Genomic DNA, 13,474 nt, shown 5'->3' with positions numbered 1-13,474 from the left:
GACTTGGCCTTGGTGACATCTAAGTGGAGTTGCCAGTACAGTTGGAATCAGAAGAGACTCTGCCACTTAGTAGCTTCGTCACCTTCATCAGATTACTTGCCAATTTCAAGGTCCAGGACCGTTTCTTTTTCAGGTAAATGGGGATAGTGATAATCTTTACCAAAGGATCGTTTATGCTGTTAAAATGAAGAGCTTCCTAAATACTCAGCACAGGCCATGGCCAGACAGGTGATCCGGGAAGTGGTTTCCTTCTTTCCTTTCTAAGGTTCAGAAGGACTCAAGCGCTTTGCTTATTGCTCTTTGTACAAAGTGCGCAATTTTGGGTAATACTGTGTCCTATGGAAAGTAACTACTTAACTAAATTCATGTAGCTCATTCTTTAAGCCATCTATAATGGCTTAGAATGTTATCTAAAAACGCCTTTGCTTTTCCTGGTTCACTGCGTGTGTCACCACTTAACATTGACTTTTCCCCTCCGTGTAGAAAGCATGTACCTACATCAGATCTAACCTTGATCCCGACAATGTGGATTCTCTCTTCTACGCCGCCCAGGCCAGCCAGGCCCTCTCAGGATGTGAGGTGAGTCCGGGTTCCTACGCTGACAATGACTTTAACTATTTAAAGTGCATTTTTAAAGGGGAGGGGTCATGTCAAAAATCCTTTTTTTAACTATGAGAGTCCATTATTGTGGGTGGGAATTCCATTCCTGTGATTTTTTTTTTTTTTTTCCTTAAGAAAGTATAGTTTATGTTTCTCCTAAGTTTTTACTTTTCAAGGGTTTTAAATAACCTTTTTATACAGTTTTTGCTTTTCTTCTGGGAGGTCTTGATTTTTTCCTTTCCATCTCCCTTTAATATGTAAAAATGTTCAAAGTGTACCCCCACACAAGGTTTCTGGAAAGTCATTTTATTGAACATAGGAGAACCGTGTAAATAGAAAGGTAACTTGTCAGCATCTTTTCAGATGGGAGTGTTGTACCGAAGTTTTGCAAACATTTCATCCTGGTGTCTGGGGATTAGAGGGGGATGAGCATGTGCGAGGCGGAGGTGACTTTGGCAGCTGCTCTGCATTCTGTCTTTGCCATGCCTGCCGCAAATTGCCAAGACCTGTTCTAAAACTCTGTGTCTGCCAATTCTTTCTTAGATCTCTATTTCAAATGAGACCAAAGATCTGCTTCTGGCAGCTGTCAGTGAGGACTCATCTGTTACCCAGATCTACCATGCAGTTGCAGCTCTAAGTGGCTTTGGCCTTCCCTTGGCATCCCAAGAAGCACTCAGTGCCCTTACTGCTCGTCTCAGCAAAGAGGAGACTGTGCTGGCGTGAGTTGTCATCTTGAACACTTCTCAGGCTTCATTTGTCTCGGGCCCTATCCTAAGAGGGCTCATTCATGGGTTCAGCAAATACTTTCTGGGCAAGTACTTCCAGTAAATACTTCTGTGTGCCAGGTGCTGTGCAAGGCACCGCAGACATGATTGCATGAAGGCAGGTAAGGTCTGTGTCCTCGTGGAGCTCACATGGACACAGTCTTCTGCAAGCCTCACAGACAGAAGGCAAGCGCTGAGCCAGGGCACGAGCATACCACCACCTAGAGATCCAGTTGCCTTGTGTGGTTGGAGGGCTAGAGCAAGGGCAGATAACTGAGAAGGAGCCAAGTGCATGTCTTGTTGAGGCTTGGCTAGGGCAGGATGACATGTTGGCAGTGAAGGCTCTGCAAAGTGGGGTCTCTCAGGATCCCTGGAAGTTGTGAAAGACAGCATCTGGTGGGTGAGGTGGTTGCTCAGAGGGTGGAGTATTCTAGGAATCAGACTCTACTACTCTGCAAAAGGCTTAGGTGAAGGAGAAGCACCTTTCCTATTTGTTATAAATGGAAATATTGTAACTTCAGGGTGTTTTTTGCTAAGCTCTTAAGTGATAATATATGTAGTTTTAAATTTTTATTTATTTAGAGACAGGATCTCACTCTGTCACCCAGGCTGAAGTGCAATGGTATGATCAAACTCACTGCAGCCTTGAACTCTGGGCTCAAGTGATCCTCCTACCTCAGCCTCCCGAGTAGCTGGACTACAGGTGCAAACTACCACGCCTACTAATTTTTTTTTTTTTTTTTTTTTTGAGACGTGGTCTTACTCTGTTACCCAGGCTGGAGTATAGTGATGCGATCTCAGTTCACTGCAACCTCTGCCTCCCAGGTTCAAGCAGTTCTTCTGCCTCAGCGTCTTCAGTGGCTGGGATTACAGGCGCGCCACCACACCTGGCTGATTTTTGTATTTTTAGTAGAGACAGGGTTTCACCATGTTGGCCAGGCTGGTCTTGAACTCCTGACCTCAAGCAATCCACCTGCCTTGGCCTCCCAAAGTGTTGGGATTACAGGCGTGAGCCACCGCGGCCGGCTGCCCGGCTAATTTTTTTAGTTTTTAGTGGAGATGGGGCCTGTGTGTGTTGTCCAGGCCGGTTGTAATTTTTTTTTTTTAACACTTAAACTCCTCATTTAAAACAATAATTTTTTTTGTTATTTTATCTGTGTTCACCATTGAATTGCAAACCCTGAAGGAGGGTGTGGAGTACCTTTCTGGAATCCTGTTCATTGTTTAGCAAGAGGTTGGTGATACCAGTTCTCCCTTTCAAAACAGTGAGATTGTTTCCCCGGTTTTTTTTTTTTTTTTTTTTAAATAATATATATATATATTTTTTTGCACACAAAACAACATTTTCTAAAAGTACATACAAACAAAAAGATGTATATCAAACATATTAGGAAGGTTGCACATGGGAAGACGGGGAATAGAAATGGGGGGTGGGAATTAAAGAAAATAAATGAGAGAGGGACTTTGTATGGATCAATGATAATAACTCAATCCTCTATTTGACAAAGAAGAAGGAGAAGGAAGAGGAAGAAAAAGAAAGTGGGATAAAGGATCAGAAAGGGAGGAAAATAGAAAAAATTAGAGTACGACTCCAGGGTAGACCTGTTTTGTTGTCGCTTGGTTGGTTGGTTGGTTTGTCTGTTGTATTTTTCATATGTTTCACCATGTTGGCCAGGCTGGTCTCGAACTCTTAGCCTCAAGTGATCAACCCACCTCGGCCTCCCAGAGTACTGGGACTACAGGCGTAAGCCACCACGTCCAGCCCCCACATTGCTTCTGGCCTCTGTGGTAGACCTCCCAGACGGGGCAGCCGGGCAGAGGCGCTCCCCATATCCCAGACGGGGCGGCCAGGCAGAGGTGCTCCTCACTTCCCAGACGGGGTGGCCGGGCAGAGACGCTCCTCACTTCCTAGACGGGGTGGCAGAGGGGCTCCTCACTTCCCGGACGGGGTGGCCAGGCAGAGGCGCTCCTCACATCCCAGACGATGGGTGGCCAGGCAGAGGCACTCCTCACTTCCCAGACGGGGCAGCCGGGCAGAGGCGCTCCTCACTTCCCAGAAGGGGCGGCCGCGCAGAGGCGCTCCTCACTTCCCAGACGGGGCGGCCACGCAGAGGCGCTCCTCACTTCCCAGACGGGGCGGCCGGGCAGAGGCGCTCCTCACTTCCCAGACGATGGGCGGCCGGGCAGAGGCGCTCCTCACTTCCCAGACGGGGCGGCCGGGCAGAGGCGCTCCTCACTTCCCAGAGGGGGTGGCCGGGCAGAGGCGCTCCTCACATCCTCCCAGACGGGGCAGCCGGGCAGAGGCACTCCTCACATCCTCCCAGACGGGGCAGCCGGGCAGAGGCGCTCCTCACATCCCAGACTGGGCGGCTGGGCAGAGGCGCTCCTCACTTCCCAGGCGATGGGTGGCCGGGCAGAGGGGCTCCTCACATCCCAGGCGGGGCGGCCGGGCAGAGGCGCTCCTCACATCCTAGACGATGGGTGGCCGAGCAGAGGCGCTCCTCACTTCCCAGGCGGGGCAGCCGGGCAGAGGCGCTCCTCACATCCTAGACGATGGGCGGCCGAGCAGAGGCGCTCCTCACTTCCCAGGCAGGGCGGCTGGGCAGAGGCACTCCTCACTTCCCAGACGGGGCAGCCGGGCAGAGGCACTCCTCACTTCCCAGACGGGGCAGCCGGGCAGAGGCACTCCTCACTTCCCAGACGGGGCAGCCGGGCAGAGGCACTCCTCACTTCCCAGACGGGGCAGCCAGGCAGAGGCACTCCTCACAACCCAGAAGGGGCGGCTGGGCAGAGGCGCTCCTCACTTCCCAGACGGGGCGGCCGGGCAGAGGCGCTCCTCACTTCCCAGGCAGGGCGGCTGGGCAGAGGCACTCCTCACTTCCCAGAAGGGGCAGCCGGGCAGAGGCGCTCCTCGCTTCCCAGACGGGGCGGCCACGCAGAGGCGCTCCTCACTTCCCAGACGGGGCGGCCGGGCAGAGGCGCTCCTCACTTCCCAGATGGTGGGCGGCCGGGCAGAGGCGCTCCTCACTTCCCAGACTGGGCGGCTGGGCAGAGGCGCTCCTCACTTCCCAGGTGATGGGTGGCCGGGCAGAGGGGCTCCTCACATCCCAGGCGGGGCAGCCGGGCAGAGGCGCTCCTCACATCCTAGACGATGGGCGGCCGAGCAGAGGCGCTCCTCACTTCCCAGGCAGGGCGGCTGGGCAGAGGCGCTCCTCACATCCCAGAAGGGGCAGCCTGGCAGAGGCGCTCCTCACTTCCTAGACGGGGTGGCGGCCGGGCAGAGGGGCTCCTCACTTCCCGGACGGGGTGGCCAGGCAGAGGCGCTCCTCACATCCCAGACGATGGGTGGCCGGGCAGAGGCGCTCCTCACTTCCCAGACGGGGCGGCCGCGCGGAGGCGCTCCACACTTCCCAGATGGGGCGGCCACGCAGAGGCGCTCCTCACGTCCCAGAAAGGGCAGCCGGGCAGAGGCGCTCCTCATTTCCCAGACGATGGGTGGCCGGGCAGAGGCGCTCCTCACGTCCCAGAAGGGGTGGCCGGGCAGAGGCGCTCCTCACTTCCCAGACGGGGCGGCCGGGCAGAGGCGCTCCTCACTTCCCAGACGGGGCGGCCGGGCAGAGGCGCTCCTCACTTCCCAGATGGGGCGGCCACGCAGAGGCGCTCCTCACTTCCCAGACGGGGCGGCCGGGCAGAGGCGCTCCTCACTTCTTCCCAGACGGGGCGGCCGGGCAGAGGCGCTCCTCACTTCCCAGACGATGGGTGGCTGGGCAGAGGCGCACCTCACTTCCCAGATGATGGGTGGCCGGGCAGAGGCGCTCCTCACTTCCCAGACGATGGGCGGCCGGGCAGAGACGTTCCTCACTTCCTAGACGGGGTGGTGGCTGGGCAGAGGCGCTCCTCACCTCCCAGACGGGGCGGCGGCCGGGCAGAGGCTGCAATCCCAGTACCCTGGGAGGGCAAGGCAGGCGGCTGGGAGGTGGAGGCTGCAGCGAGCCAAGACCACGGCACCGCACTCCAGCCCGGGCAACACTGAGCACCGAGTGAGCGAGACTCCGTCTGCAGTCCCAGCACCTCGGGAGGCTGAGGCCGGCAGACCACTCGAGGTCAGGAGCTGGAGACCAGCCTGGCCGACATGGCGAAACCGCGCCTCCAGCCAAAGGAGAAAAACGAGGGAGGGGTGGTGGCGCGCGCCGGCAACCCCAGGCCAGGGCAGGAGAATCACGGGAGCCGGACGCAGGGAGTCTGCAGCGAGTCGAGCGTACTCCAGGCTGGGCCACAGAGGGAAGATAAGAAAAAGAAAGAGAGAAAGAGAGAAAGAAAGAAAGAAAGAAAGGAGGGAGGGAAGGAGGAAGGAAGGAAAGGAGGAAGGAAAGGAAGGAAGGAAGGAAGCTGTTTCCCAGGTTTTTTTGTTTTTTGTGTTTTTTTGCTAACAACCAGATTTTCTCTAAACTTAAAGCTTTGTTAAGGACAGAGTTCACAGGCAATTGACATTCCCTCTCTGTCCTCCTCACACCCTCCCTATATTCACATGGTCAGTCATCAGTGACTCTAGGGCTGACATTTTGTACACACTTTGTCCAGTGCTTGGCCCTTTTGGGCCTTTGATTTCAGGTGACATATTTTGATACCTGCTCATAATCCCTCATGGGGAATGCTTCTCCAGTCACCATCATCTGATGCCATGATGCCACTGTTAGTGCCTGTGCCTTAGCTTGATGCTACCTTCTACAAAAAAAATTCCCATTTCCCTCCAAGCAGAAAGGAAAATCCCCTTCCTCAAAACCCCAGAACCCCAGGAAGAAGTACAAGGGAAGTACGTCCACTTTGGAGTCAGGCAGACTTAGGTTTGAACACCAGCTGTTTCATTCCTTGCTGTCTGACTTTGGCCAAATTTCTAACTTCTCTGAGCCTCGTCTTTAAAATGAAACCCACAATTCTTACATCAGAGCAACTGACAGGATTAAGTGAGATAATAGGTGTGAAGACTCTAGTGCAGTGCCTGTTTCTTGGTGGGCATGTAGGAAACGGAGTTCCTTTTCTGGACCATTTGTTTGTTAGGTCCCTAACAAACAGGTCCTCCTTCTTAGAGAGTTTGTTACTTCCTTTGTTGTTGTTATTTGTATGTTAGATCATAAGCTTTTTTTTTTGAGACAGGGTCTCACTGTGTCATCTAGGCTGCAGTGCAATGCGATCATATTTAAGGCTCACTACAACCTCAAACTCCTGGGCTTGAGCGATCCTCCCACCTTAGCCTTCTGAGTAGCTGGGACTATAATCACATGCCACCACACCCAGCCATAAGCTTTATTTGTAGTGCTTAGAGAGCCTGGCACATGGTCTGTACCCAACGGAGTTAATAAAGGATGAAACTATACTTTTGTGTTTCTGCTGTCTTGTAGAAAGCTTATAGGTAGGAAGAATATATGCTTTGGAGCAGAAAGAACTGTGTTCAAATCCACTCTTCTACTCAACCTCTGTGATCATGAGTGGGTTGTTTAGCCCCACTAAACCTCAGTGTTTTCATATGCAAACCTGGAGAATGTCTCGTAGGGTCATTGTGAAATCCAGCTGGTAGGATGCCTTATATTACTACTAATTTGCCCTATTAAAGGCAATCTGATATAAATTAGAACTCTTCTGAGTGGGCCTTCTATATTTAAATGGGCTTTTTCTGGGAAGTGTATGTTTGTAAACTTGTCTTGAATGGAAAGAAAATACTTGTAGGTTTGAATGAACCACCTGAGAAGATCTCATTGTAGTCTGTCATAAATCAATTTCTCTGAATCATCTGCTATATATTAGTAAGATAAGATCTGCTTTCTTAGTGTTTGAATACAGTACTATGCTCCAGAGAAAAAGAAATTGCTGGCTGGGGAATAGGTAATTAAAGCCAGTAACAAAACTTTCTAAAACTCAGTGTATTAATTTCATTCTAAAACTTCTGAGGTTGTTACCAGCACAGCACTCTCTCATTCCTAAGAGAAAAAAATGGTATCTTGATTGAGAAGTTCTTTCTAGGCTATCTTAACTGCCTTTTCTGAGCACAGCGTTTATCACGGGCAGATGTGTGATTTTTGTCTCGTTTGGAAATTCAGGTTTCATTTTCTCAAGCGTATGATAACAACAAGCATCCCATAGGTGTCGTTGAATACTCTGGGGCTTGTCTCTCTGTAAATTGCGACTCTGCTGTTTTCCAACTTGTCATCTTAATGGAATTAGTTTCCCATGGAGAGAATCTAAATTGTTATGATCTTGACATAAGCAGACAGATTCTTGCTCTACATTCCCTGACACATTGACTTGGTAAGTGGTGGTTTTACACAAGGGCCCAGTCATCTCTTAGGAATTAGGAAACCATTCGGGGTGGAAGCAGCAGTCCATTTAACCACCAGGGGGCCTCTCCTCTCCCAGTTTCACCCAGAAGAGCACTGTTTATATTTTCCAAATTATGTGCATTAAGATAATAGAATCTAATAAGTCTTACATGTATACATCTATCATGTTCCATCTTAAAAAGCTTATCTTCCAGAATTATAGATAAAAATATATGAATAAGCCATAAAAAAGAATGAAGTGCAGATACATGCTACTACATGGATGAGCCTTGAAAACGTTCTGTTGAGCGAAAGAAGCCAGACATAAAAGGACACAGATTGTATGATTCCATTTCTATGAAATAGCAGAATAGGCAAATCCGTAGAGATAGAACATAGATTGCTGGTTGCTGGGGGCTAAGGGGAGACACAATGGGGAGAAACTGCTCAGTGGGTTTTATCTATTTTTTTTTGGAGACAGGGTCTCACTCTGTTACCTAGGCTGAGTGCATTGGTGCAATCACAGCTCACTGAAGCCTCAACCTCCCTAGCTCAAGTGATCCTCCTACCTCAGCCTCCTGAGTACCTGGGACTATAGGCATGTGCCACCATGCCCAGCTAATATTTAAATTTTTGTAAAGATGAGGTCTCACTATATTGCCCAGGCTGGTTTTGATCCCCAGGCTTAAGTGATCCTCCTGCCTCGGCCTCCCAAAGTATTGGGATTACAGGTATGAGCTACCGTGCTCAACCAATGGGTTTTATTTTAGACTGATGGAAATATTTGGAAACTAGACAGGTGGTAGTTGCACAACATTGTGAATGTAGTAAGCACCCCTGAATTGTTTGCTTTTTAAAATGATTGATTTTATGTGAATTTTGCTTCAATCTTTTCTTTTCTTTTCTTTTTTTTTTTCTGAGGCAGGGTCTCACTCTATTGCTCAGGCTGGAGTGCAGTGGCTCACTGCAACCTCTGCATCCTGGGCCTCAGCCTCCCAAGTAGTTGGGACTACAAGCACATGCCACCATACCTGGCTCATTTTTAGTATTTTTAGTAGAGATGGGGTTTCACCATGTTACCCAGGCTGATCTTGAACTCCTGGGCTCAAGGAATTTGCCTGCTTCAGACTCCCAAAATGCTGGGATTACAGGCGTGAGCCACTGCGCCCAGCCCAATGCCCACAGTTCTTCTTGCCAGTTCTGTTGCCTGGGTTGCCTTCTCAGCTGTGATGATCTTTTCCAGATTTTGTCACACCTGTCCTAACTGGATTGTAAGTAAACTCCTTAAAGGCTGAGACCAACTTGTACTTCTAAAGAACAAGAGTGGGATATTTGTGAAAGTGTCCAAGTACGGGAAGGGGTGAGTGGATGAAAGAAGACTTGACATTCATTGGGGTTCTACTCTTTACCTTCCAGAACAGTCCAGGCTCTACAGACAGCATCCCACCTGTCCCAGCAGGCTGACCTGAGGAGCATCGTGGAGGAGATTGAGGTGTGAATCTTTTGCCAAATGCATCTCCCAGCTCCTATCTTTGACACTCTGCAGAAGAATCTTGCAGATAGCCATGCATGATCTGTTATGACCAGTTACATTGCTTCTTATATCCATGGCACACTTGTGTTCTTTGTATTAAGGTATTGTGTCCTGAGAAATATTTGTACCTATTACATAATAGGTCCTCAGGACGTGGTGACTGTGGTTTTTATTATTGCTCTATCCTTGCCTTTGCCCAGAATATCATGCTCCTCTGGGACCTCTTTCATGGACTGCCTGGCAGGGGTGACAAGCAGTCCTGATGGTGTTCTCACTGGATGCTTCACAGGCACGTTGGTTGCCTAGGACAGCAGTATGTCTCTCTTTGTCTTTTGGAGCATTAAGAAATTCGGGGAAACGCTGTGCTTTGTAGGTTGTATTCAAATGGATGGCCACGGACTCCATCTGTGTCATGATGCTTCCTGGGTGCACAGCAGCCTGGGCCACTGGCTTTCCATGACTCCTGGCGCCTTCTGTGCCATGACTCCTGGGCTTGGGCCTGCATACAAGGGACCAAGGAAGGAGCCCTCCCAGAACTGCAGAAGATAGTGCTCTCCTCAAATGTCTGTTTGATATACTTTACTCTGCCTAAGCACCATTTTTGAGAAAGTATTAAGTGACTGAGATGGTCTTCAGATTTAGAGTGAGAGATGCCACGAAGCTGTCTGCAGTGGGGTTGACAGTGGTTTGTGCCTCTCATTTCTGCTGTTACTTGACATCCAGCATGTTTCTGTTTTGTTATGGCAGGACCTTGTTGCTCGCCTGGATGAACTCGGGGGCGTGTATCTCCAGTTTGAAGAAGGACTGGAAACAACAGCATTATTTGTGGCTGCCACCTACAAGCTCATGGATCATGTGGGGACTGAGCCATCCATTAAGGAGGTACCCATCTAACAATTTTCAGGCATGAAACCCAAAGGGGTCATCAGCTGTATCTGCTAAGGATGGCTTTTATCAGAGAGGAATGTTCAGACAGTACCTTGGGATGTTGTCAGTCAGTGTCCTGGGTTAGAGATTAAGAATGAGAAATAGAAAGATGTAACGCCTGTCTTCAAGAAATGGGTTGCTAGTGAGGTAGACGTGTAAACAAACCACACTTGCTTTAAATGGGGTATGTACATGTCACGAGGTAGTATCAAGGAAGCCACGTGTATTACTCCTGTTTCATCTCCCTTTCTTCCCAGTACCCCTTTCTGCTTGTCGCCTGAATGCTTTCCAATCTGGTGGCCCATTCAAATCCTTCTCTGGGCTCACAATTGCTTCTCCTCCCTTCCCCCTTATCCTCAGCAACGGCTAAATCTTAGCTAATCTTTGCTGATGGACATAGTTCACTGAGAGGCATGTGTGTCTATCACACATCCGCCAAGAGTTCATTCTTTTTCTCAAGAGGAGGTTGTTAACCTGAAAGAACCTTCAGTTGGAATGCATGTGGGAAGTCTTTTTGAGTAGGACCGTCTTTGTACCCCTTGTTTGTGAGAAGTTACCAGCCCTTAAAGTACTTAAAATACAAGCTGCTTTTATTTAAATTTTAGGAGGAGAGATTTGGGTTTTAAGTGAGAATTTTCATTTCTTTATGCATTACGAGTTTTGTGCCAAGTTTCTTTAAGTAAATAGTTATCTGTCTTGGATAATTGGAATTAATTTCATATTTTCTCCATATGGTCAAATAAGTTATTCATGTGTTTGCATTCTTTTTGTGTCTCTTCCTTTGTCCTAAGTGTAGGAGGTCTAGAAATATACTCCCTTTTAATTTCTGTTATGGGTGAAAGTGCAAGAGTGTGGGGTCTTAGGGTACAGATTGTTTGCTGATTGTCCTATACACAGTAAAGTAGATGAATTAATGATATTGTACTTATACAACTTAAGCATTTTCTTCCTTTATTTCCAAGCTGCTGCTAACCAGGTACTTGGCTGGAGTAATTTCGCTGTCACTGCTTTTGACACAACAATTCTGGTGAACAGTCACCCATTTTAACGTGTCAACAGAGTAGTGATGGAAAATTGTAATTGGTCCAATTAAAGAAAATTCTTTCATGTTGACTGTGAATAACACTGTCAGGAACAAGAGAGCCCTTTTGTTGGATGGTAGATTTAAAAAAACAAAACTGATTGAAGGGGAAAATGTTTCCTCCTAAGCAAATAACCTCCAGAATTTTAATAATGCCTTTTAGGTTCCACTTTTTTAAAAAATTGCTTTTAGTTTTCTCCTCTAAGCAGCCCATTAGTTCTTAATGGAGAGTTATTTTAGTTTCTTTTTAATGTACATTTTAGCTATAAAGTTTGGTCTTATAAATAAAAACTTTGCCTCAATGTACTACTTAGAAGTAGGTTAGGAGGAAAGGTAGCTTTGCTGGGAGGGTAATGAGAATCAGGAAAGAACAGATTTTCTTGTAGAAGGACTTTGGAGACAAACAGTCCTACATTTGAATGTTGGTCTTGTTAATGTTGTGGTAACTTGCAGAAGTTATTTAGCCTCCTTTAGCCTCAGTTTCATTTTTTGGGAAACATTGATAATAGCAATCCTTTATAATTTTTGTCAAAATTTGAGTTAATGCATGTAAAGCACCTATCATGATGCCTGGCATATATAGACATTTAACAAATAATTACTATCATATATATTTCATAATATAGTTTCGTATCTCAGTAGTTATCTGGAAGTACCCTGCATTTGTGTAGTAAGCATTATTATGATTTTTTTTCAGACAGAGTCTTTCTCTGTCACCCAGGTTGGAGTGCAGTGGTGCGATCTTGGCTCACTGCAACCTCCATCTCCTAGGTTCAAGCAATTCTCGTGCCTCAGCCTCCTGAGTAGATGGGATTACAGGCGCATGCCACCATGCCTGGCTAATTTTTGTATTTTTAGTAGAGACGGGGTTTTTCACTATGTTGGCCAGGCTGGTCTCGAACTCCTGACCTCAAGGGATCCACCCGCCTTGGCCTCCAAAAGTGCTGGGATTATAGGCATGAGCCACCGTGCCTGGCCTGTATAGTAAGCACTTATTAAATAACTGACAAATCATGAATTTCAGTTTATAATGGAAGATGGAAAAAAAAAACCACATCCAAGTTCTAAGTTTAAATGCAGAATATTTGCGTTTTCTCCATCTACGAATTTGGATCAGTGACCAAAAGACCTCCCATGTGAACACCTGAAACAGATAAGGGTGACTTTCCTCTACAGCAGTGGCCCTCCCGCCTTCCCAGCAGAGGAAGAGAAACAGCTGCATTTTGCATTTCTTTCAGGATCAGGTCATCCAGCTGATGAATGCGATCTTCAGCAAGAAGAACTTCGAGTCCCTCTCCGAAGCCTTCAGTGTGGCCTCTGCAGCTGCTGTGCTCTCCCATAATCGCTACCACGTGCCAGTTGTGGTTGTGCCCGAGGGCTCTGCTTCTGACACTCATGAACAGGCTATCCTGCGGGTAAGACATCCATGCCCAAAGTGTGCCCCTCTGATTGTCATTCCTAGTGGAAGGCTTTCAGAAATCTGGACTATGGTCGCAGCCAATTATAGCCCCTACAAGGACATACCCATTAAATGGAGGGCAAGGCTCATTTCCCTGAGCCTTGAAATGGAGACATGACCACTGGGTGAACTAGCCACAGAACCCTTCAAATCTATTAAAAAAAATTTTTTTTCCCCTCGAGGATTTTTTTTTTTTTTTTTGAGATGGAGTGTCGCTCTGTCGCCCAGGCTGGAGTGCAGTGGCGCAATCTCGGCTCACTGCAAGCTCCGCCTCCCGGGTTCACGCCATTTTCCTGCCTCAGCCTCTCCGAGTAGCTGGGACTACAGGCGCCCGCCACCACGCCTGGCTAATTTTTTGTATTTTTAGTAGAGACAGGGTTTCACCATGGTCTTGATGTCCTGACCTCGTGATCCGCCTGCCTCTGCCTCCCAAAGTGCTGGGATTACAAGCATGAGCCACCGTGCCCAGCCCCCCTCGAGGATTTTTAATTTTAATTTTAATTTCTTGTTTTGAGACAGAGTCTTGCTCTGTCGCCCAGGCTGGAGAGCGGTGGTATGATTTTGGTTCACTGCTGCATCCGCCTCCTGGGTTCAAGTGATTCTTGTGCCTCAGTCTCCCAAGTAGCTGGGATCACAGGCACACACCACCATGCCCAGCTAATTTTTGTATTTTTAGTAGAGATGGGGTTTTGCCATGTTGGCCAGGCTGGCCTTGAACTCCTAGCCTCCTAAAGTGCTGAGATTACAGGTATGAGCCACTGTGCCTGACCTCTCCCTAGAGGATTTTAAATAGTA

General features: G+C 48.3%; 1 protein-coding gene across 2 annotated transcripts in view; it reads left to right on the top strand.

Moving 5' to 3' along the window:
* RPN2 (ribophorin II) overlaps nt 1–13,474 on the top strand; it is a 65,990-nt gene that overhangs the window by 18,884 nt on the left and 33,632 nt on the right. For both annotated transcript variants that reach the window (XM_030826731.1, XM_003253545.4), the window contains exons 3-7: nt 484–579; nt 1,144–1,319; nt 9,095–9,170; nt 9,960–10,094; nt 12,459–12,635. In XM_030826731.1, coding sequence (XP_030682591.1) covers nt 484–579; nt 1,144–1,319; nt 9,095–9,170; nt 9,960–10,094; nt 12,459–12,635 — 660 coding nt within the window. The remainder of the gene's footprint in view (nt 1–483; nt 580–1,143; nt 1,320–9,094; nt 9,171–9,959; nt 10,095–12,458; nt 12,636–13,474) is intronic.

This window comes from Nomascus leucogenys, chromosome 13 (assembly GCF_006542625.1).
Source record: "Nomascus leucogenys isolate Asia chromosome 13, Asia_NLE_v1, whole genome shotgun sequence".
Taxonomy (NCBI): domain Eukaryota; kingdom Metazoa; phylum Chordata; class Mammalia; order Primates; family Hylobatidae; genus Nomascus; species Nomascus leucogenys.
Note: the sequence above shows the minus strand (reverse complement) of the source record. Positions and strands in the feature narration are given on the sequence as shown.